The 27,782-nt window shown below is 45.1% G+C and overlaps 1 protein-coding gene and 1 long non-coding RNA gene across 4 annotated transcripts in view; one reads left to right on the forward strand and one right to left on the reverse strand.

The window, feature by feature from the left end:
• Nucleotides 1-27,466, forward strand: part of ptprn2 (protein tyrosine phosphatase receptor type N2) — a 1,372,445-nt gene extending 1,344,979 nt beyond the window's left edge. For 2 of the 3 annotated variants that reach the window (XM_068015003.1, XM_068015004.1), the window contains 2 exons: nucleotides 9,585-9,658; nucleotides 17,175-20,593. In XM_068015003.1, the coding sequence (XP_067871104.1) occupies nucleotides 9,585-9,658; nucleotides 17,175-17,246 (146 nt within the window). In that variant the 3' untranslated portion in view covers nucleotides 17,247-20,593. Of the gene's footprint in view, nucleotides 1-9,584; nucleotides 9,659-17,174; nucleotides 20,594-27,198 lie in introns of those variants that run through there. The other variant, XR_010969405.1, reaches the window with a different exon arrangement.
• Nucleotides 9,884-18,702, reverse strand: LOC137349825 (uncharacterized). Its single transcript, XR_010969406.1, has 3 exons — nucleotides 18,627-18,702; nucleotides 18,469-18,524; nucleotides 9,884-9,965 (listed from the first exon to the last, which is right to left on the reverse strand). It is a non-coding gene; the product is annotated as an uncharacterized lncRNA (long non-coding RNA).
• Nucleotides 27,467-27,782: the final 316 nt, after the last annotated feature.

Here is a 27,782-nt window from a genome sequence, read left to right on the forward strand (position 1 = left end):
AGGAAACTGCTCGAACAAACATTGCATCAGGCTCCTCTGGTGGAATTTTGCCATCAGTGACCCGCGAAGCTAGTCTGCTAATCCTTACAGCTAAAATATAAGTGTTCAGGAGTCACTGCCTTAGATCTAATAATTGGATTTGATTTTTGCAGAAATGTGAGTTCTGTCAAGACTCTTTGTGTCAGCCATTCATGTTGTCTAAAAGCCACTCCATGTTAATACTGTGATATATTTTCTGGCATCAAGTATTTTGCTTAGCAAAGTTTTTTTTGAAAAAACATATAAAACATTATAATTAATTATACTGCATTTTAAGGTATTCCAGCTGCTTCATCCTATTAAATGCTTACTGTTAAATGCAAGAATGCTCTGAAATGCACTGCCTAAAATGCTGTGGGTGCAGATTCAGTCCTAACTTTCAAATGGGAATTGGATAGATACTTGTAGGGGCAAAAGTGTGCAGGGATAGTGAGAAAGAACAGGGGCAGTGGGACTAATAGGATAACTCTTTCAAAGAGCCAGCAGTGGCATGGCAGGCTGAACAGCCTCCTTCCATATTGCATGATCCTATAGGCTGAAATTTCCCTGCCCTAATGAGATGGGGTTGGAGGCAGGAGGGCCAGGAAAATTTAGCAAGGCCACATTGAGACAGCTCCCCATCACCTTCTCGCTTTTATTGAATTTCCCAGGGACGGATGGGGACCAGGATTGGCTGCTCTCTTCATGGAGGCTGGTGGCCAATTAAGGCAATTGAGACCCCACTTAGAGGCTATTTTGCGACGGTGCTGGTATTTTCACACTGTGGGAGTGACACCCCACCACCACCATGTGCGGAGGCCAGCAGCTCATTGGAGGCAGCTTCCTGGCAGCAGGCCAGGTGGCCATCGGAGCCAGAGACCCACTGACGGGGTCCACGGGGATCAAAGGCCACAACCTCATCAATCGCTACTCCAGTGGAGGGGTATTGCCTCCACCCCGACCAGCTTTGGGCCTCTTTATTTATTGACTTCTCTGCAGGCAACTGAGGCGCCCTTGCCCCCACCTGCCTGCCTCGGCTTTGCCCATCTCTCCTGATGGGGCTTCCGACCTGACATCGCTGTAGACCCTTGGATTGGGCTTCCCGCTTACCTGGTCCGCCCGCCGTCCTTAATTGGACTGGGCTTCTGGGAAGCCGCCCAATGTCCTGCCACGGCCTGTCCGGGTTCCCGACCTGAATTGAGCCCGACATCGGCATCGCGACCCAACCGGGAGAATCCAGCCCTATGATTCTCAATACAGTGAACATGGTAAGAGTAAAAATGATGATGGCCCTCTGGGTGCAGTGCTTTGCCTCAGTGGGTTGGTCCATAGAGAGGCTGGGTTTCAGCCTGCACCCCTGTTTCACATAGGGTGCTGCTCTACCTTTTTCCTTATTCATTCATGGGATGTGAGCATCGCTGGCCAGGCCTGCATTTATTGCTATTGAGAAGGTGCATCTACTGATGCAACAAACAAGATTCAGAGGAGGAGGTAAATGTGCAGGTATTACACCTCCTGCGATTGCAGGGGAAGGTGACATGGGAAGGGGACAAGGTTTCATTCCTCCATTACCCCCACCACCTCATCCCCTTCCCATGGCACCTTCCCCTGCAATTGCAGGAGGTGTAATACCTGCCCATTTACCTCCTCTCTCCTCACTATCCCAGGCCCCAAACACTCCTTTCAGGTGAAGCAACGATTTACTTGTACGTCTTTCAATGTAGTATATTGTATTCACTGCTCACAGTGTGGTCTCCTCTACATTGGGGAGACCAAACGCAGACTGAGTGACCACTTTGCGGAACACCTGCGCTCAGTCCGAAAGCAGGACCCCGAGCTTCCGGTTGCTTGCCATTTCAACACTCCCCCATGCTCACATCTCTGTCCTGGGATTGCTGCAGTGTTCCAGTGAACATCAATGCAAGCTCGAGGAACAGCATCTCATTTACCGATTAGGTACACTACAGCCTGCTGGACTGAACATTGAGTTCAATAATTTCAGAGCGTGACGGGCCTCCCATTTTACTTTCATTTTTAGTTTTTATTTTCTTTTTCCTTTTTTAATTTTTTTTGTGTTTATTTTATTTTATCTCATCTTAGTTTGTTCAGTTTGCTTACCCACAGTCTTTTTTCATGTTTGTACTTGCAGCTGTTCGATTTTCAGTCCGTTAACACCCTATCTGTACTAATGCTTTGTCTTTCAACACACCATTAACATATTGTTTGCCTTTGCTCCATGACCTTCTGGTCAGCTATTCTGTGACCTTGTCCTATCTACACCTTCTCCTTTGTTATCTCTTGCCCCACCCCCGCTTTACTTGCTTATAACCTTTCACATTTCTAATATTTGCCAGTTCTGAAGAAGGGTCACTGACCTGAAACATTAACTCTGCTTCTCTCTCCACAGATGCTGCCAGACCTGCTGAGTATTTCCAGCATTTCTTGTTTTTATTGCATTTATATAGTGTCTTTCCTGACTTCAGGATGTCCCAAAGCGCTTTACAGCCAATGAATTACTTTTTGAAGGATAGTTGTAGAAGACACAGCAGCCAATTTGCACACAACAAGCTCCACGAACAGCAATGTTATAATGACCAGATCATCTGTTTTAGTGATGTTGGTTGCGGGTTAAATATTGGCCAGGACTCCCCTCCTCTTTCTCAAAATAGTACTAAGGTACCTTTTACCTGTGAGGGCAGACGGGGCCTCAGTTTAATGGCCTCATTTGAAAGACGGCACCTTCAACAGTGCGGCACTCCCTCAGCTACTGTGTTGGAGTGTTAACCTCCATTGTGCCCCAAGTCCCTGGAGTGGGACTTTACCAACAACCTTCTGACACAGAGGTGAGAGTGCTACCCACTGAGTAATAGTTGCCACACCCATATAATAATAATGTACTCATAAAAGGAAGAAATGTTTGTATTTATTTTGTACCTTATCACATCATCAAAGCATCTCAAAATCATTTCCGAAATGCAATGTCTGGTGTTGTGTGGACAAATACAGCAGCCATTCTGCAGCAGCAACATAACATGAGCAGCAACACAGTAAATGACCAGTTCATCTGTTTTTTTGTAGTGGTACCCTTTGAAGGAATACTGTTTAATAGAGTAGTAGGAGAACTCGCTTCTGTTCACATAGTGGCTCCAGTGGTTAAATGCAACTTTGACGTAACATTCCATCAAAAGGATGGCAACAGCGCAGCTTCCCTGGGGAAAGTATCTACTCAGACTTGGTGTGGTTGTTGAACCAAATAAGAGTGATACTAACTGAGCCAAGCTGGCACACTCATGATGGAACCACAAGAAAATAATGAATCAGCAATGCCCGTATTGGATGAATAATGAGAGTGAATAAAAATAGTTAACAAACAAGATGATTTACTACAAAGAAGTATTCATTATAGCAGACACTGGTAGCATGCCCCACATCATAAAGGGAAAGAACTTGTCTGTCTATCTAGCTCGGAAATATAGGAAGAGGAGTAGGCCAGTCAGCCCAGCCCTTGATCCTCCATTCGATTAGATATCTGATCTATATCTTAACTCTGCTAGCCCAGTAACGCTAGATGAAGAATGCTCCCCCTCCCCCCCGCAGCTAACTATCAGAGGAGTGCATTATGGGATTTCCTCATGTATCTGTGAAACACCTGGGATCATTGTCTGTGTTAAAGTTACGAGATAATGCAAGTTGATATTGAAAAGGTAGAAAAAGTCTTGGACTCCTCTGTCTTAAGAAAATGTGAAAGAAAGGGGGCCAACACCTGGAATGGTCTTCTGGACAGGGCCTTGGAGGGAGAATCTCTTGAGCAGTTAGATGCTATATTAGGGAAATCATAGTGTTTTAATGAAAGGATGAATTAGATAGGATATTTGGTCTCCCTTATCTTGAATCCAAGAGATTCACTCCTTTTAATCTGCGTACTTTAGCAATGCCCCTGAGGGTATAAAATGCGGCATCCGCTGTAGAACACAGAAACTGCAATCACAGAATGGCAGCGTGTCTTAAGTGCTCTAAAAATATGAACAAGATATGGTCCAACCATCAAATGTACTGATCAACTGTTCATTACCTTCTATTTGGAGCTTTGGAAGTCCAGATTCAGAAGCGATAGAAGCACTACCACACTTATTATTTGTTGATGAGGTTTTTTGCTTTTAAATTCAAATGTTTCAGGGTCATTTGCACCTCTGGGAGACCTGGGCTCAAATTCAGCTTATACAGTTGCATTGGAGGTCTCCTGGCTATGTGATTCCTATGTGGAATGAGTTGGGAGAGTCTCAGTCCAGTTTCTGGTTTACATTCCTTCGCAGCACAAAGCTGGCACTAAATTGACAATTTCGCTCAGAGAGGGCACAGTAATAACAAGCGTAGAAAATAGAAATGTTGCTCTGACTCAGTAAGTTCCTGAGTGGAGGGAGGTTTATTCTGCAAGTATTACTATACCTTTCATGATGTCCAAGTGCTTTATTGACGCTAGAGGACTGACTTTTGACCCTGCATACCCGATCGAATCCGGCCGGATAGGCGGGCAAGCAGTTAAAATGGACAGCTTACCCCTCTGCACCAGTCCTTCCTGATTATGGCAAATACAACCTGCTGTGCAAGTTCCGCACATTACTTGCCCTCATGACATTTCTGGTAACTTGAAGATAGTCAGGATTTACAGTGACAACCTGGTGCCTAAAAGCCTCAGAAAAATTAATTTGATTGTTAGTGAATGCTCCTCTGGGCCCCACAAGGAAACCTTGGCTCACCCCTGACTAGAGATTCTGTCTCCTTCCCCAAACAGTGATGCCCCCCCCCCCCATCCCCCAGTAAACTTACTTGAGTGCTGGAAACATTCTTCAGCACCTTCCTGCCACCCAAAAACCCCCTCCCACTCACCAGTTAGCTACTGCTTCCCACTGGGTCGGTTGGGAGAGTGACAAGGGGCCTACGTAGACAAAGCTCAGTAGTTCATATCTCCCTGGCCTTCCCCTGCGGAGGACCAGATGGTTTGCTGACCGCCTCCTCCCCTAACCCCATCCCTAGCATGCACAACTCCCACCGGGAATTAAAATCAGTCTTTGGATGTCTGAAACATCACTCACATTGGCAACCACAAATAAAATGTGTTTATCAGTCCTTGACTTGCCACTTGCACACTCTTTGCCTTGGCATAATGACCCAGAAACTGTTAATGTATTTGTATTTATTCAGGTCACATGGCTGAATCTCTCAAAGACTGCAGCGTGGGATCTTAACACCCTCTATTCTGTCACTGAAAATACCGACCATTTTCAACTTAACAGAAATGCTATGAGGGCAGTTAAGTGCACAATGCTCGGAACTTGCACAGCCGGCAAAACACACACCACCAGGGCAGGAAGTTTATTTTTAATGAATATTTATGTAAAGTGTAGTTTTTTTTTAAATGACCGAAGAAGAGATAACTGATATATTTGCAGTAATTAGGTAAATGCTCAGTGAGTTATTCCCATTCAGGTTTTCATTAATATGTGATTTGGGCAACAATTAGAACAAAAAGGTAATAGGACATGAGTTGAGAAGGAGGCTTTAGGGATTCAACAATGCGATTACTGTAACACTAATAATTATTGATTAATCACCATCAATGTGAAGCTCTTGGAATGCAGCATTAGTGGTTCTCCTAATAGATTGGCTGCAGTTTGCACAACAATGGACTCAACACCAGAATCTAACTCTTCCTACATGGTCTGCCTCATTCAAAGAGCTGTTGTATAAAGCAAGCATGCTTCTCATTTTTTTCAGTAATTTACTGCCAGGATTATCCAGGATTGTTAGGCTTATTGGCACTCATACATTGTTTGGGAGGTGGGGGGGGGAAATCACACATAAAACTATACAATGCTCTTAATTTATTGCTTCAAACTACTCCCACCACCCAGTGACAAATTTCACTATTTCAAGGGCTGTACAGCTCAAAAAACTCCTTAAGTAATGCAAGTTTGGAAGGACAACATTTTGAACGCCTAGGACTAAAGTTTAAAGGAAAGCATTCTCAGGATGTGGGGTATCGCTGGCAAGCCTGGTATTTAATGCCCATCCCGAAGGAGATTTTTTTTTTATTCATTCAAGGGATGTGGGCATCGCTGGCCAGGCCAGCATTTATTGTCCATCCCTAATTGCCCTTGAGAAGGTGGTGGTGAACTGCCTTCTTGAACCGCTGCAGTCCATTTGGGGTAGGTATACCCACAATGCTGTTAGGAAGGGAGTTCCAGGATTTTGACCCAGCGACAGTGAAGGAACGGCGATACAGTTCCAAGTCAGGATGGTGTGTGACTTGGAGGGGAACTTGCAGGTGGTGGTGTTCCCATGCATTTGCTGCCCTTGTCCTTCTAGTTGGTAGAGGTCACAGGTTTGGAAGGTGCTGTCTAAGGAACCTTGGTGCATTGCTGCAGTGCATCTTGTAGATGGTACACACTGCTGCCACTGTGTGTCGGTGATGGAGGGAGTGAATGTTTGTAGATGGGGTGCCAATCAAGTGGGCAGCTTTGTCCTGGATGGTGTTGAGCTTCTTGAGTGTTGTCGGAGCTACACTCATCCAGGCAAGTGGAGAGTATTCCATCACACTCCTGACTTGTGCCTTGTAGATGGTGGACAGGCTTTGGGGAGTCAGGAGGTGAGTTACTCGCCTCAGGATTCCTAGCCTCTGACCTGCTCTTGTAGCCACAGTATTTATATGGCTACTCCAGTTCAGTTTCTGGTCAATGGTAGCCCCGAGATTTTGATAGTGGGGGATTCAGCGATGGTAATGCCGTTGAATGTCAAGGGGAGATGGTTAGATTCTCTCTTGTTGGAGATGGTCATTGCCTGGCACTTGTGTGGAGCGAATGTTACTTGCCACTTATCAGCCCAAGCCTGGATATTGTCCAGGTCATGCTGCATTTCTACATGGACTGTTTCAGTATCTGAGGAGTCACGAATGGTGCTGAACATTGTGCAATCATCAGCGAACATCCCCACTTCTGACCTAATGATTGAAGGAAGTCATTGATGAAGCAGCTGAAGATGGTTGGGCCTCGGACACTACCCTGAGGATCTCCTGCAGTGATGTCCTGGAGCTCAGATGATTGACCTCTAACAACCATAACCATCTTCCTTTGCACTAGGTATGACTCCAGCCAGCGGAGGGTTTCCCCCCGATTCCCATTGACCTCAGTTTTGCTGGGGCTCCTTGATGCCGTATTCGGTCAAATGCTGCCTTAATGTCAAGGGCAGTCACTCTCACCTCACCTCTTGAGTTCAGCTCTTTTGTCCATTTTTGAACCAAGGCTGCAATGAGTTCAGGAGCTGAGTGGCCCTGGCGGAACCCAAACTGAGTGTCACTGAGCATGTTGTTGCTAAGCAAGTGCCCCTTGATGACACTGTTGATGACAGCTTCCATCACTTTACTGATGATTGAGAGTAGGCTGATAGGGCGGTAATTGGCCGGGTTGGACTTTATGTCTGCAGGACATACCTGGGCAATTTTCCACATTGCAGGGTAGATGCCAGTGTTGTAGCTGTACTGGAACAGCTTGCATAGGGGCGCGGCAAGTTCTGGAGCACAGGTCTTCAGTGCTATTTCCGGAATATTGACAGGGCCCATAGCTTTTGCAGTATCCAGTGCCTTCAGTCGTTTCTTGATATCACGTGGAGTGAATCGAATTGGCTGAAGTCTGGCATCTGTGATGCTGGGGACTTCAGGAGGAGGCCGAGATGGATCATCAGCTCGGCACTTCTGGCTGAAGATTGTTGCAAATGCTTCAGCCTTTTCTTTCTCACTGATGTGCTGGGCTCCCCCATCATTGAGGATGGCAATATTTGTGGAGCCACCTCCTCCAGTTAGTTGTTTAATTGTCCACCACCATTCACGGCTGGATGTGGCAGGACTGCAGAGCTTACGCAGTTTGGCACGCAGATAGTCCTGTGTTGTAGCTTCACCAGGTTGACACTTCATTTTGAGGTATGCCTGGTGCTGCTCCTGGCATGCCCTCTTCACTGAACCAGGGTTGGTCTCCTGGCTTGATGGTTATGGTAGAGTGGGGGATATGCCGGGTCATGAGGCTACAGATTGTGGTTGAATACCATTCTGCTGCTGCTGATGGCCCACAGCGCCTCATGGATGCCCAGTTTTGCATTGCAAGATCTGTTCGAAATCTATCCCATTTAGCACGGTGGTCGTGCCACACAACACGATGGAGGGTATCCTCAATGTGAAGGCGGGACTTCGTCTCCACAAGCACTGTGCAGTGGTCACTCCTACCAATACTATCATGGACAGATGCATATGTGGCAGGCAGATTGGTGAGGACGAGGTCAAGTATGTTTTCCCCTCTTGTTGGTTCCCTCACCATCTGTCGCATACCCAGTCTAGCAGATATGTCCTTTAGGACTCGGTCAGTAGTGGTGCTACCGAGCCACTCTTGGTGATGGACATTGAAGTCCCCACCCAGAGTACATTTTGTGCCCTCGCCACCCTCAGTGCTTCCTCCAAGTGCTGTTCAACATGGAGGAGTACTGACTCATCAGCTGAGGAAGGGCGGTAGGTGGTAATCAGCAGGAGGTTTCCTTGTCCATATTTGATCTGATGCCATGAGACTTCATGGGGTCCAGTCGATTTTGAGGACTCCCAGGGCAATTCCCTCCCTACTGTTTACCACTGTCCCGCCATCTCTGGTGGGTTTGTCCTGCCGGTGGTACAGGACTTACCCGGGGATAGTGATGGCAGTGTCTGGGACATTGTAAGTTATGATTCCATGAGTATGACTATGTCAGGCTGTTGCTTGACTAGTGTGTGGGACAGCTCTCCCAACTTTGGCACAAGCCCCCAGATGTTAGTAAGGAGGACTTTGCAGGGTCGACAGAGCTGGGTTTGCCGTTGTCGTTTCCGGTGCCTTGGTCGATGCTGGGTGGTCCGTCCAGTTTCATTCCTTTTTATTGACTTTGTAGTGGTTAGATACAACTGAGTGGCTTGCTCGGCCATTTCAGAGTCAATCACATTGCTGTGGGTCTGGAGAAACATGTAGGCCAGACCAGGTAAGGACAGCTGATTTCCTTCCCTAAAGGACATTAGTGAACCAGATGGGTTTTTACAACAATCGACAATAGTTTCATGGCCATCATTAGACTAGCTTTTAATTCCAGATTTAATAATTGATTTCAAGTTCCACCTTCTGCTGTGGTGGGATTTGAACCCATGTCCCCAGAGAAATACCTGGGTCTCTGGGTTACTAGTCCAGTGACAATACCACCAGGCTACCGCCTCCCCTGGTGATAACAGTGTGCTGCTTGCTTGGCCGCTTTGGAGGGCCAACCACATTGGTTGTGGGACTGGAGTTTATGTGGACATAGCAATGCCCACCATCATAATTCATTGAAATTCTAATAACAAACACTGGATTATCTAAAGCACGTATTTGGCCAGTGATTTCCAGTCTTTTGAGTGAAAACTAATCTTGAATTTGAGAAGGAGCAGAATCCGATCCAGTGAGATTGACAGCCTTTGCAGGAATGGTGCTGCACTTTGACGTCACTGCAGTTTGTCGTTTGTTTTGCAGGTGCTAAGGAGATTGATATAGCTGCTACCCTGGAACATTTGAGAGATCAGAGACCAATGATGGTTCAGACAAAGGTAAGCTAAACTGAAGTGAAAACAGAAAATGTGCAGCAAATTAGTCAGCATGAGAAAAAGAAAGACAGGCTGCTGCTTCTGGCAGGATTTTTAATCAGAAGTGCATAATCGGTGTCAGGGTATTGCCCTAAACATTTTGAGTATTTTCTGAGCTTTTTAATTTCCAAATTCCAGAATTTGTCATTTTTCTTTTATCACTCCATGAGACCTGATGGTTCCTCTGCTCCTGGGGAGGGAAGAGCGGATGGAGAAGAGTCAAATCAAGTTGAGGACAAGCTGTGAAGAGATGGATCCCTATTTCATTACCCTGGAGGAGGAGAGAGTATTTATGCAAAACCTTACTTCACAGGATTAAATTAATGGGATAGAACACATAATAAGATTGTCCACAATCTGTGAATGGAACAGGTTTATTAGGCAGAATGGCCCTGCCTTATTTCCTGCTATCTTATGTTTTTGCATTCTTTCCCCCTTTATAAGTGCAGATCCACTTCCTCCGGTGGCTCAGTAAGTGAAAGTATTAGGTGGAACCAGAAGGCCCCAGGTTCTGGTTGGACCCTCAGATTGGGAAAGACCAAAAAAAATCAGATTGAGTTCCCACTCCCATCACAGCCCAGGGATCCCTGCTGCAAATTACAGGTGAGGGTTGGGTGAGATTGGGATCAGGGTTTGGCTACGATGACACCACTGGCCCTACCGCAGTCTATCTAAACTCATGTGAAGAATGCCACTTGGACATTCAGTGCTGGAGGGCTTACTGGTGCTAGCGGAACCGTACCCCAGCAAGGAGTCAGCTCTTTCAGCGGAGCGGGATAGGAGAAAAAAAAAAGAGGAAATCAGATGTAACAAACCTTTCGATCATTCTGGGATCTGAATCATTCTCACTTTCTCAGTGCTTGCTATGCATTATTACACTGGAGTTAAACCGATCACGAAGGAGAACTGAAGACATGGTCTCTCGGGTGGAAGCGACTGAACTGACCAAAAGGGTAGAATCCTTGCACTCTGAGTCATGTACCCAAGTACAAGAATCCTAATCACTGCAGAAACGTCCTCTAACTGCTGCTAGGCAACAACATGCCTTCTCACACACTCCAATTCATTTATTCAGACACATGGTGAATTGCAAATATCTAATTACAGACCAGCGGGAGATTCTCTCAGGAGAGTTTTCTTTTGGATGGGTCTAAACAAACCATGCACTCACATCACTGAATATAAATAAGGAGTAAAAGGACTTCAAAGTCATTTAAATCTGTGGATAAAAGTCAGGTTTGAAATGCCAATTATGGCAAGTCCTGTAGCAAACTAGAAGGTAAGATATGGTAACAGTGTCATTTATTAACCATCCCTGTTATTACCATTGCCTGGATAAACTCGTGTCAAATGTATTGATAATTTTTTTAAATTAAACATCTAACATTTAATTATCAAGTCTACCATATTTGACATTGTTTGAGCAGCAAGTCAAATGATTAGTACATTATCTCAATCCCTATAAAAACTGAAATGAAAACCAGAAATTTTGGAAATGCACAGTCCGAAAAGAGAAAAGGCAGGTTAATGTTTCAGGGTTGGAGCCTTTGTCAGAACTGGAATCTCGTCCCTATGAAAAATGACTTCCTTCATCATTATGTCTCCACGTGTTTGAAATAGAATCATACAGCACAGAAGGAGACCATTTGGCCCCGCCTGCTGGTGGAAATAGTTTCTCCTTATTTATTCTATCAAAAACCCTCATAATTTTGAACCCCTGTATTACATCTCTCCTTAACCTTCTCTGTTCTAATGTTTTTATTTTCTTTATCTTGTATTCTGTGGGGTCCCTCTCTCATCTACCAGAGCGGATTCTGGCACCCTGATCCCACAGCAGACTATTAGACACAGGGTTGAATCTTAACTACCAGAAATAGGTTGGGTCAGAGGTAAAAATTCAAAAAATCTGAAGCAGGAACCCAACCCGCCTTGAACCCACCCACTTCCAGTTTTAACAGAGGCGGGATGAGCATATATCATGGCACTAAATAAATATACCAAATGCATTATTAGAGAGAGAGAGTTAACAAGGAAACTAAATAGTATAATAGATTGGGCGACCGATCTGCTCACGGGAGGTGGGTTGGTCATTTAAATATAATGAGGCTGCATGCTTTCATTTTCACAGTCATTCTATTTATAACATGACAAATGGGTTTCCCAAACCTCAGGAAACCCAGCAGCTGAAAGAAGGTGAGAAGGGCTGAATCCATGCGGGATGTGCCTTTACAGCACTGCTTGTGGGCCGGGGGAGCAGGAGTGCGTCTTCCAGACTCGACAAGCCACCCAGAAACCCATCGCCCCAGCCCGAAATCTGTCTGCTGCTTCCACCATCTGCTGTTCCCCCAACCCCGAGCACCATCTTCCTCTGACCATCATTGCACCCCTGATCACCACCTCCCCACACACTACAATTGGAACCGCACCCCTAACCACCATTGGACATTACCCCCCACCTCCCCCCCTGCAATCAGGAACATCCCCCACCCCACCAACACCACAATCACTCCCACACTTCACTTACCTGATCTCTTCAACTGCAGGCTTCCTCACCCAACAGGCCTCCATCCTGCCAATCAGGCTGCCTGTGGGCAGAACCCGATAGAAAACAATTTAAAGGAGTCCTGCTTTGGGAAAACTCTTCTGCCATGTTCCTGCTTTCAAAACAGTGCCCCTGCACGGAACTCACTTCCAGGCTAAAACCCAGGCCCCAGTTTCACATGGGCCTGTGATTTGAACCAAAAGGTTAGGCTGTACTTGGACAAAATAAGAGGGAAAAGCTGGGAACCAAAGATGATATGAGCAAGAGGGCAGAATATACCATGTCACGAAGGTGAGAATGGAAACTTTCTGACACTAAATAAATATACCCAATGCATTATTAGAGAGAGAATGAGAGTTAGAAAGGAAACTAAATGGCGCAATTTTCATGTTGCCACCATCCCATATGCACTTAAAAACAGGTCAATAGTAGGACTAAAATCAAATAGCGGGTAATCGCGCTGACTTACCACAGCATTGATGCCATGTCAATATTTGGGCAGATCTGCAGCCTGTTAACTCCCATCAAAACAGGCAGGAGCATCATTACGCGCATGAAAATTGGGGTCAAAGGACACCAACGCCATTTTTGTCTCTGAATACCACTGGTTCCTTTTCCTGCCGCTCCAACCATCCAACCATGGGCAGTGCAAGCCTGGATCCCCAGCCACTGGATGGAGCTCATGGGGATACTTTTAATGTGGTTTTGCAATGTTGTGTATTTGCTGCTGTCGGATCTGCTCTCACGTTACCTGCTGCTCCAAAGTCCTGCTGCTTTGTATTCCCAACGCCCTTTGATCATAGAATCATAGAACTGGTTACAGCACAGAAAGAGGCCATTCGGCCCGTTGTGTCTGTGCTGGCTTTCTGCAAGAGCGACTCACCTAGTCCCACTCTCTCACCTTTCCCCGATCGTCCTGCAAACATTTTCTCTTCAGATAATTCAGATTAAATTTGCCTTCACTACACTCTCAGGCAGTGTGTTCCAGATCCTAAACACTCGCTACTTAAAGAAGTTTTTCCTAATGTCACCGTTGCTTCTTTTGCTAATCACCTTAAATTGGTGTCCTCTGGTTCTTGATCCTTCCATCAACAGGAACAGTTTCTCCCTATCTACTCTGTCCAGACCCCTCGTCATTTTGAACACTTCTAAGGCACTGTTGTAAGCAAGGATCATAAAAACAGACTGCAAAAGTTATTTTAGGTATGTAAGAAGGAAAAGATTATCAAAGGTAAATGTGGGCCCACTACAGGCAGGGGAATTTATAATGGGGCATAAGGAAATGGCAGAGAAACTAAACAAATACTTTGTGTCTGTCTTCACAGAGGAAGATACAGAAAACCCCCCAGGAATACTAGAGAACCAAGGGACTAGTGAGAATGAGGAACTGAAAGAAATTAGTATTCGTAAAAAAGTAGTACTGGGGAAATTAATGGGTCTGAACGTTGATAATTCCCTTAGACCTAATGATCTACATCCCAGAATGTTGAAGGAGGTAGCTATGGAGATAGTGGATGCATTGGTGGTTATCTTCCAAAACTCTATAGATTCTGGAACGGTTCCTGCAGATTGGAAGGTGGAAAATGTTACCCCACTATTTAGGAAAGGAGAGAGAGAAAAAATGGAGAACGACAGACCTGTTAGCCTGACATCAGTAGGAGGGAAAATGCTGGAATCCATTATAAAGGATGTGACAACTGAACACTTATAAAATAAAGGTAGGATTGGGCAGAGTCAACATGGATTTATGAAAGGGAAATCATGGCCTGTACTTTACATTGGGCCGGAGGCCTCGCCTGCTGGCAAACAAAAATCGTTGGCGAGCCCACCTTCACGGGACCTGGAAGCCACACCGTAATTTTATGTGGCCCAGGCCCTTAATTGGCTTTGGGCGGGACTTACGCACCTCTGAGGCAGGAGGTCCCACCTACCAGCTCTGTCAGTCAATCAGCAGGCCGGCAGCTCTTCCGTTGCAACAGCGCCACTGGGAGTGGTGACCACTGCTGGGACTGCACCCAGTCAGGATCGGCAACATGGACGAAGCCCCGGAATACAAGTAAAGTGTATGGGGCCTCACCAGAGACAATCGGCTGGGGGTGTCACTCGAGGTGGGGATGGGGAGGTGCTCCAGTGGGGACAGCTTGTGCCACGGGGCCCCCCTGACACAGCCTACAAGGAGGTGCCCTGGTTTTACTGGGTGGCCTTCTGAGCTACTGAACTGCCAGCCACTGGTAATATACCAGCAGCAGTGGGAGGAGGCTGTTAAGTGGTAATTAATTGGCCTGGGGTGGGCAGGCAGTTTGTCACCTCCGCCGCCACTGGTAAAATTGCAGCGGAAGTGGGAAGGCAACAGGAACGGCACCCCCACCTTCCACTCAATTTTACGCAATCACCCACTGCTTCTAGCTTGCTCCTGCAGGGGGCTTAAAATTCCGTCCCATGTTTGACAAACCTGTTGGAGCTTTTTGTGGATGTAACTAGCAGAATAGATAAGGGGGAGAGCCCAGTGGATGTGATGTATGGGTTTTCAGAAGGCTTTCGATAAGGTCCCACACAGGAGGTTTGTAAGCAAAATTAGAGCACAAGGGATTGGGGTAATTTACTGCCATGGATTGAGAATTGGTTAACGGACAGAAAACAGAGAGTAGGAATAAATGGGTCATTCTCGGTTTGGCAGGCTGTGATTAGAGGGGTACCGCAAGGATCAGTACTTGGGCCCCAGCTATACACAATCTATATCAATGATTTGGATTTGGGGACCTAATGTAATATTTCCAAGTTTTCTGTTGTCACAAAACTAGATGGGAATGTGAGTTGTGAGGATGCAAAGAGACTTCAAGGGGATTTAGACAGGCTAATTGAGTGGACAAGAACATGGCAGGTGGAATGTAATGTGGAAAATATGACATTAGCCACTTGGGTAGGAAAAACAGAAATGCAGAGTATTTCTTAAATTGTGAGAGATTGGCAAGTGTTGATGTCCAAAGGGACCTGGGTGCCTTGTTCATAAGTCACTGAAATCTAACTTGCAGGTGCAGCAAGCAATTAAGAAGGCATGTTGTCCTTTATTGCAAGAGGATTTGAGTACAGGAGTAATAAGTCTTGCTGCAATTGTATAGAGCCTTGGTGTATTGTGTACAGTTTTGGTCTCCTTACCTAAAGAAGGATATACTTGTCACAGAGGGAGTGCAACGAAGGTTCATTAGACTGATCTCTGGGAGGGCAGGATTGTCCTATGAGGAGAGATTGAGGAGACTGGGACTCTATTCTCTAGACTTTAGAAGAATGAGAGGTGATCTCATTGAAGCATAGAAAATTCTTACAGGGCTTGACAGAGTAGAGGCAGGAAGGATGTTTCCCCTGGCTCGGTGGGGTCTAGAACCTGGGGCACAGTCTCAGAATAAAAGGCAGGCCATTTAGGACTGAGATGAGGAGGAATTTCTTCTCACAGAGGGTGGTGAATCTTTGGAATTCTCTACCCCAGAGGGCTGTGGAGATTCAGTCATTGAATATGTTCATTACAGAGATCGATAAATTTCTAGACATTAAAGATATCAAGGAATATTGGGATAGTGCAGGGAAATGGCGTTGAGGTAGAAGATCAGCCATGATCTAGCTGAATGGTGGAGAGGCCTGAGGGTCTGAATGGCCTACTTCTGCTCCTATTTCCTATGTTTCTTATCACAATCATCTGCTTCTCCTGCATTGCCTTTGATATCAGGTGTGGGATTGCAAATTGTTTTGCAGTTTGATACACAAAATGTCTAAGTTATGTTTTTTTTAAAGTATGTAGTAACAGTTATAAGTGTGACATGACCAGGCTCCGTAACAGACTCCTTAAAATCACCATCTTGACTCCCCCATGTTCTCTAAGCAAATTTGGAAGACATATTCCCATTGGCAACAATAGAGGAGCTCCCTGGTTTCTTAGTATGTAGTGCCAGGGGGGTATAAGCATAGAAGAAGGTCCATCATAGGGTAACACAGTGGTTAGCACCTGCAGCCTCACAGCTCCAGTGACCCGGGTTCGATTCTGGGTACTGCCTGTGCGGAGTTTGCATTTCTCCCTGTGACCGCGTGGATTTCCGCCGGGTGCTCCGGTTTCCTCCCACAGCCAAAGACTAGTAGGTTGATAGGTAAATTGGCCATTGTAAATTGCCCCTAGTGTAGGTAGGTGGTAGGAGAATTGAGGGAAGATGGGGATGTGGTAGGGAATATGGGATTAATGCAGGATTAGTATAATTGGGTGGTTGATGGTCAGCACAGACTCGGTGGGTCGAAGGGCCTGTTTCAGTGCTGTAACTCTCTATGACTCTATCATGCAGTGAGGGCTCTCTGAAAGAGCTATTGGATTAGTCCCACGCCCCAGCTCTTTCCCTATAGCCCAGCATTTTTTAATCTGCCTCCACCACCCTTTCAGGTAGTGCATTCCATTCATACAGCTCAGACAGATTCAATTTTGAACACTGGTCTGTGTTAACTAATTTCAGTCAGTTTACTAGTTGGGATATTGTAATTGGTCTGAATGCCTTTGGGATGTGGGAAAATTCAGCCTGAGTTCCCACCATTGCTTGCCGTCCAGTGACCTCTGCTGCATGTGGGGTCATTGGTGAGTGAGAATAGGATCATGCTGGCTTATAGTGCCATTTGTGTTTGATTATCCTCCTGATGGTCTCTGTTTACACTCACACATTTGGACAAGGTACCAGAGATTTGCTCAAAATGGACTCTGACAAGAGTCAGTGCCTTCAAAAGAGGAGCAGAGGAGGTGGAGAGATTGGAGGACAACAAAAGTTAACTGCATCAATTCCCAGGTTCTCTTAATGGGTTTATGGTTTAAAGCAATAGGTTTTGTCTCAATGGTTAACATGTTTAAACCCATATTGCGCATAAATAAAAGGACAATCTGTTCTAACTGCACTGGTTTATCATCTACAGGAGCAGTTTGAGTTTGCGTTAACAGCAGTAGCTGAGGAGGTGAACGCAATCCTGAAGGCACTTCCACAGTGAAAGACAACCAGAGACTCCTCGTAGCTCCAACACTCTTAATTCTACCGGTCTCCATGAATGTTGTAGAAAACGTGATCTGATCTTGGCGGTGTAACTTTTATTTTAACGGCTTTAGAAAATGTGTCCCTTCAACATCTGTAATTGATGCAATTCTTAGCTCAAAAAATAATCTCTGAACGGTTTCGAAGTAGGAAGAAATAAAGATTAGATGAGAAGAATTTGTACATACACTTTTTTGGGACTGGACGGAACTGGATACAAAACACTCAAAGGAGATAACCCAGAAACGTGGCAGGTCTGAGTATATTGTAAAGTCAAAATTTTAAAAACACAACCTTTTATTTTTTATTCATTTTAGTATTGGAAAAACGGTATAGAAAGGCTTCTCAGTATTAATTCTAGTGCTAAAATTAACTACATCAGTATTTTGTAATAGCCGTGTGACTCCATCTGCTCCTGTTCCTACAGGCTGATGTTGCTATTCTTTCAATGATTTTTGTCATTTCACAGTATCAATGTGACTTTCACACTGTGTTCCTGTGTAATGCAGTTGTCACCAAGATACCTGCTGATGATTAGCCATGGGGGTTTGGTGCTGGACTCTTGGAAAATATTTCAAGGAAATTATTTCAGCCCAGAAGGGAACACCTTTGGAGTATGTCATAAAAACATTTGGAAGTATTTAGTCAGCCATTGGATTATTTAACAAGGTACCATGCACTTCACTTATACTTATATTTCGCCCTTACCTTATAGGACTCACTCTGCCACATGCTGTCCTCTGTTATCCTCTGTCCAATCCAAATCTGGATGCTAAAAAGCAGAATGTGCTACTGACTTGCCTTCCCATCCTCTGGAGAGGTTCCTGGTCTACCCTTTAAGAACCTACCAAGATGCCACCCCCCCCCCCCCCCCACCCCTCCCCTGCCAACACACATCTAAGATTGTTAACTCACTGTGTAGGGATCCCACATACCTCTTGTCCACTAAAAGATAAAACAATTGTATAGCCCTGGCCCAATCTTTTGGCTGTCCTTGAGATTTTCCCTATCTGAGTTATCCAGAAGAAGCCCAGGCAGTGATAGTGAATTTAACAAGCAATAATAATCCGTACACAATTATTAATCAATAACTTGCCAGAGCCACACAGTTAGAATGTTGAATGCGTTAAATTGTAGCATAAATATTGGTCTTAAGTGCTTTGCATTCTTTCACTGCTCACCTGTGCTTTGTTTGAATACACTGTTCTCCACTGGAAGAATCACATTCAAATCCTGCCTAGGAAAAAATAATTGAGAGCCTGTTATTGCTGATTTCTGCTTAGGGTTACAAGTAAGGCTATGATCTGATTGCCTCAAGGGTCTGATCAATAGCTCATACCAGTGCAGGCATTTCGTCTTGGATCCAACACCAAACAGAGTTTCAGCACTTGAAATCCTTTGCTTCTCTGTTGACTACAAAATGCAGAGGATAATAGATTAACAGTACTTTTATAGCTCTATCTATAGCCCTGACATTTCACAAAAGAATGAGCACAGGCAGTGAAGTGAGGACGGTAATTAAGTCTGTGGGAAAGCTTTAGGTTACTTCTAATCTGGTCTTTCTTGTCACACTGAAGAAGAAGATGTTCTTCTGAACTTAATGTCAAAATGCATGGTTGGGACAATTTTGATCTGCCATTCCTTGTCTAGCACTGTTCAATGTTTTTTTAGTTATAAGGAAAATATTTCTCTCACCTTTATTGGAAAATACATAGTTACGTCACTACACTAGACACAGAGTTCTGGGCTTGAATCCAACCTAGATTGGTGGGATGATGGTCCCTTTCCTGCCATGAATGCGAGGGTCTTAAGTGAAAATAGTTTGGACAGTCCAACTCGGATCCTAATGGTCAAAACCAGTCCATTGTAAAAAATTATCATAATTCAGCACTAATACTGAGAGTAAGCCAGCAATCAGATTCCGAGAGGTTGGGACTGGATTTTATTTCGGCCGTGGTTGTCCCGGCAACTGGCCGGATGCCAGCAGGGCTGACCCTGCAACTGCCATTTGTCAGACCTCCCAGCCAAATTCAACGGTGGACAGGTAATAGAACTGCCAGCCAATCAGAAGGCAGCGGTGGCTACTGATGGTACTGCAGGAGGCCTGGAGCGGCAGCCATGAAGGAGGCCTCAGAACACAGATGCTTGGGGTCAGTCTCAGCCAGGCTTCGGCGAGGGGATAGCGGACAGGGGTGTGGGGTTCTTTCAGTGGGGTTGGCCCTTGCCGCCGAGATGGGGGGGGGTGGCCTCCGTGGGCCACGGGGTGCCCAATCAGGAGCGCCCCCCCCCCGCCAAACCCAAAGGGAGGCTGCCAGCTTTTCCAAAGCAGTCTCACCACATGGCAGAGGCCTCTCTCCCCCCACACCCCACCCCCCCCAACCCCTGGCTGCTGGTAAAACACCAGTGGTGGCCGGAAGATGTCTTTAAGTGGCCACTAAAGTTCCTCAATTGGCCTCTGGGCAGGCAGGCCATCCATGACCTTTCCCGCCCCCTGGTACAATTCCAAGGCGTCGGGAAAGCAACAGTCCCACCCCCTGCCTTCCCTCACCACTTAATGCCCCGCGCCCCTCAACTCTCAGCCCATTGGATGAAATCCAACCCGTTGGTGTGGGAATTCACAATGCTGCAGTTCGAAGTACTGTTCTGAGGTTAAGCATCTAGGCATACTATTGAGGTACACTGGAGGGTGCATGGGTTTTGCACCTAAACCATGTCATTCCTGATATGGGACGCTTGATTATCATCTTTTATTGAGCTTTGGTACAAGGTGGCTGCTTTTGAGACGCCATGACAGTTCAGCCCCCTTTGTTTCTCTCCTGTACATCGTACAGGTTCAGCTGGCACAGAGTGCTGAAAGGAAACACTGAGATCTCCTCTTCAGTAAGCAAAAAGAAATGTTAATCTGATTATTGATTGTGTTCTTACTGAACATCCAGATCCTGTCCTGTCCCACTTAAGGTGACGCAATCAACCGATTTTTCTGAGGTTTCTTCCACTTCAGTTTGAGTTTCAATGTCGACATGTAGGTAGAAATCCTAAGTGTTTGATTTTATTTAATTCTGATGACTACTGCAGTCTGTTGCAAATTTGATGTTGACACAGAATATATAGTCTTTGTCTATAAATAGTCCTAGTTATGTAAGACTGATCTCATATATGCCTCTTAAGAATATATTTTAATTGTTTTAGCTTCACAAAGACAACACTCTTCCCAGAATTGCTTGTGGTTCTGTTGTGTTAAGTCCTCAAAAGTAGCCTAATGTTCACTTCTTACTGATCACTGGTACTTTTCTTTTATTCAATAAATAATTGGTATTATTTCATAATTAGAACCTATTTTATTTGCTTTGTGGTGAAAGAATTTGTGATAAGTATCAGTTATTTATAAGTAGCCAAAATTATGGAGCTGGGTCACTCTCAGAACATTTAACACTTTCACAGCCACGTGCTTTCGATAACTTTGTTTAAATATGGAATTGTTTTTCTCCAAAATTTAGTAATACATCAGAACCAGATATTCCTGGATAATGCAACAAATTTTCCATTTGAAAATAAAGCATTCAAAACCACATGTATTTTCATTTTAACTTGGAGATAAAGCGTTTTTCAGCAAAATATTATTAATACACGTGTTACATTAGCTGAACACACAAAATGCCCACCAGAAATGAAAAACTGTGCTAAATCTTTGACAGTTCTCTTTACAGACCTAAGTCAACTGTTTCCTAATTATTTTTAAGCAAATATGCAAACTTTATAAAAACACATAAATACTTCTTCAATTTTGTGCTATTTAATGCAATTGTTTGGATTTTCATTTTTAAGTTCCTGGAGAGATAGTTTAAAATTTTTGAGTATTTTAATTCTTATTAATCTGCTGACAGATGCAGGGAAATTTCCATCTCCCTGGATTAACCACTTTTGTTTGTATTCAACACTATGATACTGAATTAAGCATTAATATTAGTTATAAAGCATCTCGGACACAAGAATTATATTAATACAGGAATATTAACCCTAGAGTGATCAATTAAATACAAATTCCGAATATTACATCAAGTTAAAGGAGACAAATATTCTTGTGCTCACCTGGTCATCGCTTTTTCCTCCTCCTATTCTCTCTTCCCTATTCCATGTTTATTATAACTTCCATTATTATTCCTCTCTGCTTTGACTCGACTTCCTATCTTTGTGCTTTTTTTAAGCTTAAAGGAAGTAATTTTGACCTTGGTTGATAGTTTAAAACATGGAAGTGGAAATCGGGAGAGATGTAAAACTGGCTGCTGATTTGCTGTCATCTATTTTATACGACCTACCAAAGTCGAAATTATCCCCAAAATATTTTAGAACATTTCCTCTGCTTGCATTCCATCTGCCGTCCATTTAGGAACTTTCTTTTTAAAATAACCTTTTACGTTAGTTGAATGCCTAAAGCTTTAAAGGTAGGAAGGCGATGGCGTTGTGGTATTGTCACTGGACTAGTAACCCAGAAACCCAGGGTATTTCTCTGAGACTTATTTTTAAGTAGGTGGAATTTAAATTCAATTAATAAATCTGGAATTTAAAGCTAGTCTAATGATGGACACGAAACCATTGTCGATTGTTGTAAAAACCCATCTGGTTCACTAATGTCCTTTCGGGAAGGAAATCTGCTGTCCTTACGTGGTCTGGCCTTCATGTTTCTCCAGACCCACAGCAATGTGATTGATTCCTAAATGCTCTCTGAAATGGCCCAGCAAGCCACTCAGTTGTATCTAACCACTGCGAAGTCAATGAAACCAGACAGACCACCCGGCATCGACCTTAGCACCGGAAACGACAATGGTAAACCCAGCCCTATCGACCCTGCAAAGTCCTCCTTACTAACATCTGGAGACTTGTGCCTAAAAAAAAAAGCTTGTGCCTAAAAAAAAAAGAACAACAAAGATAATTACAGCACAGGAACAGGCCCTTCGGCCCTCCAAGCCTGCGCCGATCCAGATCCTCTCTCTAAACATGTCGCCTATTTTCTTAGGTTCTATATCTCTTTTCTTCCTGCCCATTCATGTATCTGTCTAGATACATCTTAAAAGACTCCATCGTGCCCGCGTCTACCACCTCCGCTGGCAACGCGTTCCAGGTGCCCACCACCCTCTGCGTAAAGAACTTTCCACGCATATCCCCCCTAAACATTTCCCCTTTCACTTTGAACTCGTGTCCTCTAGTAATTGAAACCCCCACTCTGGGAAAAAGCCTCTTGCTGTCCACTCTGTCTATACCTCTCATGATTTTGTACACCTCAATCAGGTCCCCCCTCAACCTCCGTCTTTCTAATGAAAATAATCCTAATCTACTCAACCTCTCTTCATAGCTAGCGCCCTCCATACCAGGCAACATCCTGGTGAACCTCCTCTGCACCCTCTCCAAAGCATCCACATCCTTTTGATAATGTGGCGACCAGAACTGTACGCAGTATTCCAAATGTGGCCGAACCAAAGTCCTATACAACTGTAACATGACCTGCCAACTCTTGTACTCAATGCCCCGTCCGATGAAGGAAAGCATGCCGTATGCCTTCTTGACCACTCTATTGACCTGCGTTGCCACCTTCAGGGAACAGTGGACCTGAACACCCAAATCTCTCTGGACATCAATTTTCCCCAGGACTTTTCCATTTACTGTATAGTTCACTCTTGAATTGGATCTTCCAAAATGCATCACCTCGCATTTGCCCTGATTGAACTCCATCTGCCATTTCTCTGCCCAACTCTCTAATCTATCTATATTCTGCTGTATTCTCTGACAGTCCCCTTCACTATCTGCTACTCCACCAATCTTAGTGTCGTCTGCAAACTTGCTAATCAGTCCACCTATACTTTCCTCCAAATCATTAATGTATATCACAAACAACAGTGGTCCCAGCACGGATCCCTGTGGAACACCACTGGTCACACGTCTCCATTTTGAGAAACTCCCCTCTACTGCTACTCTCTGTCTCCTGTTGCCCAGCCAGTTCTTTATCCATCTAGCTAGTACACCTTGGACCCCAAGCGCCTTCACTTTCTCCATCAGCCTGCCATGGGGAACCTTATCAAACGCCTTACTGAAGTCCATGTATATGACATCGACAGCCCTTCCCTCATCAATCAACTTTGTCACTTCCTCAAAGAATTCTATTAAGTTGGTAAGATATGACCTTCCCTGCACAAAACCATGTTGCCTATCACTGATGAGCCCATTTTCTTCCAAATGGGAATAGATCCTATCCCTCAGTATCTTCTCCAGCAGCTTCCCTACCACTGACGTCAGGCTCACCGGTCTATAATTACCTGGATTATCCCTGCTACCCTTCTTAAACAAGGGGACAACATTAGCAATTCTCCAGTCCTCCGGGACCTCACCCGTGTTTAAGGATGCTGCAAAGATATCTGTTAAGGCCCCAGCTATTTCCTCTCTCGCTTCCCTCAGTAACCTGGGATAGATCCCATCCGGACCTGGGGACTTGTCCACCTTAATGCCCTTTAGAATACCCAACACTTCCTCCCTCCTTATGCCGACTTGACCTAGAGTAATCAAACATCTGTTCCTAACCTCAACATCCGTCATGTCCCTCTCCTCGGTGAATACCGATGCAAAGTACTCGTTTAGAATCTCACCCGTTTTCTCTGAGTCCAAGCATAACATTCCTCCTTTGTCCTTTAGTGGGCCAATCCTTTCTCTAGTTACCCTCTTTCTCCTTATATATGAATAAAAGGCTTTGGGATTTTCCTTAACCCTGTTTGCTAAAGATATTTCATGACCCCTTTTAGCCCTCTTAATTCCTCGTTTCAGATTGGTCAGTTGGAGAGCTTTCCCACAGACTAGTCAAACAACAGCCTGACAGAGTCATACTCATCGAATCATACCTTACAGACAATGTCCCAGACACTGCCATCACCATCCTCGGGTAAGCCCTGTCCCACCAGAAGGACAGACCCAGAGGTGGCGGCATAGTGGTATACAGTCGGGAGGGAGCTGCCCTGGGAGTCCTCAACATGGACTCCAAACCCCATGAAGTCTCATGGCATCAGGTCAAACATGGGCAAGGAAACCTCCTGCTGATTATCACCTACTGCCCTCCATCAGCTGATGAATCAGTACTCCTCCATGTTGATCACCATTAGGAGGAAGCACTGAGGGTGGCAAGGACGCAAAATGTACTCTGGGTGGGGGACTTCAATGTCCATCACCAAGAGTGGCTCGGTAGCACCACTGCTGGCCGAGTCCAAAAGGACATAGCTGCTAGACTGGATATGCGGCTGGTGGTGAGGGAACCAACAAGAGGGAAAAACATACTTGACCTTGTCCTCACCAATCTGCCTGCCACAGATACATCTGGCCATGACAGTATTGATAGGAATGACCACCGCACAGTCCTTGTGGAGACGAAGTCTCGCCTTCACATTGAGGATACCCTCCTTCGTGTTGTGTGGCACTACCACAGTGCTAAATGGGATAGATTTTGAACAGGTCAAGCAATGCAAAATTGGGCATCCATGAGGCGCTGTGGGCCATCATCAGCAGCAGAATTGTACTCAACCACAATCTGTAAACTCATGGCCCGGCATATCCCCCACTCTACCATTACCATCAAGCCAGGAGACCAACCCTGGTTCAATGAAGAATGCAGGAGGGCATGCCAGGAGCAGCACCAGACAGACCTCAAAGTGAGGTGCCAACCTGGTGAAGCTACAATACAGGACTACTTGCATGCCAAACTGCACAAGCAGCATGCGATAGACATAAGTGATCCCATAACCAACGGATTAGACCTAAGCTCTGCAGTCCTGCCACATCCAGCCGTGAATGGTGGTGGACAATTAAACAACCAACTGGAGGAGATGGCTCTACAAATATCCCCATCCTTAATGATGGCAAAGCCCAGAACATCAGTGCATCAGTGCGACAGATAAGGCTGATGAATTTGCAACAATCTTCAGCCAAGAAGTGCCGAGTTGATCTCGGCCTCCTCCTGAAGTCCCCAGACTTCAGCCAATTCGATTCACTTTGCGTGATATCAAGAAATGACTGAAGGCACTGGATATTGCAAAGGCTATGGGCCCTGACAATATTGCAGCAATAATACTGAAGACCTGTGCTCCAGAATTTGCCGCGCCCCTAGTCAAGCTGTTCCAGTACAGCTACAACACCTACGTCTACCCAGCAATGTGGAAAATTGCCCAGGTGTGTCCTGTACATAAAAAGCAGGATAAGTCCAACCCGGTCAATTACCGCCCTATCAGCCTGCTCTCTATCATCAGTAAAGTGATGGAAGGTGTCGACAGTGCTATCAAGCGACACTTGCTTAGCAATAACCTGCTCAGTGATGCTCAGTTTGGGCTCCGCCAGAGCCACTCAGCTCCTGACCTCATTACAACCTTGGTTTAAACATGGACAGAAGAGCTGAACTCAAGAGGTGAGGTGAGAGTGACTGCCCTTGACATCAAGTCAGCATTTGACCGAGTACAGCATCAAGGAACCCTAGCAAAACTGAAGTCAATGGGAATCAGGGGAAAGCTTTCTGTTGGTTAGAGTCATAACTAGTGCAAAGGTTGTGGTTGTTGGAGGTCAATCATCTGAGCTCCAGGACGTTACTGCAGGAGTTCCTCAGGATAGTGTCCTAGGCCCAACCATCTTCAACTGACCTTCCTTCAATCATAAGGTCCGAAGTGGGGATGTTCGCTGATGATTGCACAATGTTCGGCACCATTCATGACTCCTCAGATACTGAAGCAGTCCGTGTAGAAATGCAGCAAGACCTGGACAATATCCAGGCTTGGGCTGATAAGTGGCTAGTAACATTCGCACCAGGCAATGAACATCTCCAACTAGAGAGAATCTCACCATCTCCCCTTGACATTCAATGGCATTACGAGCACTGAATCCCCCACGATCAACATCCTAGGGGTTACCATTGACCAGAAACTGAACTGGAGTAGCCATATAAATATTGTGGCTACAAGAGCAGGTCAGAGGCTAGGAATCCTGCGGTGAGTGACTCACCTCCTGACTCCCCAAAGCCTGTCCATCTACAAGGCACAATTCAGGAGTGTGGTGGTATACTCTCCACTTGCCTGAATGAGTGCAGCTCCAACAACACTCATGAAGCGTGACACCATCTAGGAAAAAGCAGCCTGCTTGTTTGGCACCCCATCCACCATCTTAAACATTCACTCCCTCCACCACCGATGCACAGTGGCAGTAATGTGTACCATCTACAAGATGCACTGCAGCAACGCACCAAGGTTCCTTAGACAGCACCTTCCAAACCTGCGACCTCTACCAACTAGAAGGGCAAGGGCAGCAAACGCATGGGAACACCAATACCCGCAAGTTCCCCTCCAAGTCACACACCATCCTGACTTGGAACTATGTCGCCGTTCCTTCACTGTCGCTGGGTGAAAATCCTGGAATTCCCTTCCTAACAGCATTATGGGTGTACCTACCCCACATGGACTTCAGCGGTCCAAAAAGCTCACCACCACCTTCTCAAGGGCAATTAGGGATGGGCAATAAATGCTGGCCTAGCCAACGACGCCCAAATCCCATGAATGAATAAAGAAAAATGTTTGCAGCCGCTGAAAATTCTAGCTTCTGAGGACTGGCAGACTAGCATTGTAAATGGGGATAATTTTAACTTTAGGCAGGAGTATAAAATGGGTGATATTGAATTGGTCATTCATTATATGCCCAGGCAGCCTTGTATATAACAGGCAGTCAATTCAACATTGCCCATTTTCCACCATTGCCCAACGTTAAAATGTGTGGAATCGGACCTTAATACTGCATTGAAATTAGTCATTGCTTACTACAAACTAGTAAACTTACAACCTAATAGCACCCAGACAAATGGTACTGATTAATGTTGTCCTTCCATCCCACCTCTCTTTCAGGAAGACTTCAGTAAGAGTCAGGCAGAGCTTTTTACAGTGTGATTTTGACTGCTTTATGAACTCCTAGATCGGCACAGGACTGACCGTCACCCTGGCAGATGCGAATGCTCATTTGGCTCCCGTCTGTCTCTCACGATGGTTTGTTTCATGCCAGCATAATCTCTCCCACAGTAAACATACATGATTGAGTTTCACCTCCATGTTGCCTGGATTTCACCCATAATACTGGATCATTCTGGAACTGTCTGTTCCCATACTTCATATTAATTTGGTTGCTTTTCTGTACATACAATAAGAAAATAAACAAAGTATTTTGTTCTACTTCTGTAAAAAAAAAATACTTGTGAATAAAGTATTGTTTGTGGAGTATGTTGGATACTATTTCAGAGTCTGGAGCTTCTTCATCTTTGGCCTTCGACTGCAAAAGCAGTGCTCTTTTAAGAAGGCAAGCATTAAAAGTGCAGACCACTTAGTTTAAATTTAATGTAGGGAAAATCTTCAGAGATATAACAAAGAATGCAGTGAGTAAACACATAAGAAAGTATAGTTTGATAACAGACATGGATTAGCAAGGGAAGGCCATA

Source organism: Heterodontus francisci, chromosome 2, assembly GCF_036365525.1.
Source record: "Heterodontus francisci isolate sHetFra1 chromosome 2, sHetFra1.hap1, whole genome shotgun sequence".
Lineage (NCBI taxonomy): Eukaryota > Metazoa > Chordata > Chondrichthyes > Heterodontiformes > Heterodontidae > Heterodontus > Heterodontus francisci.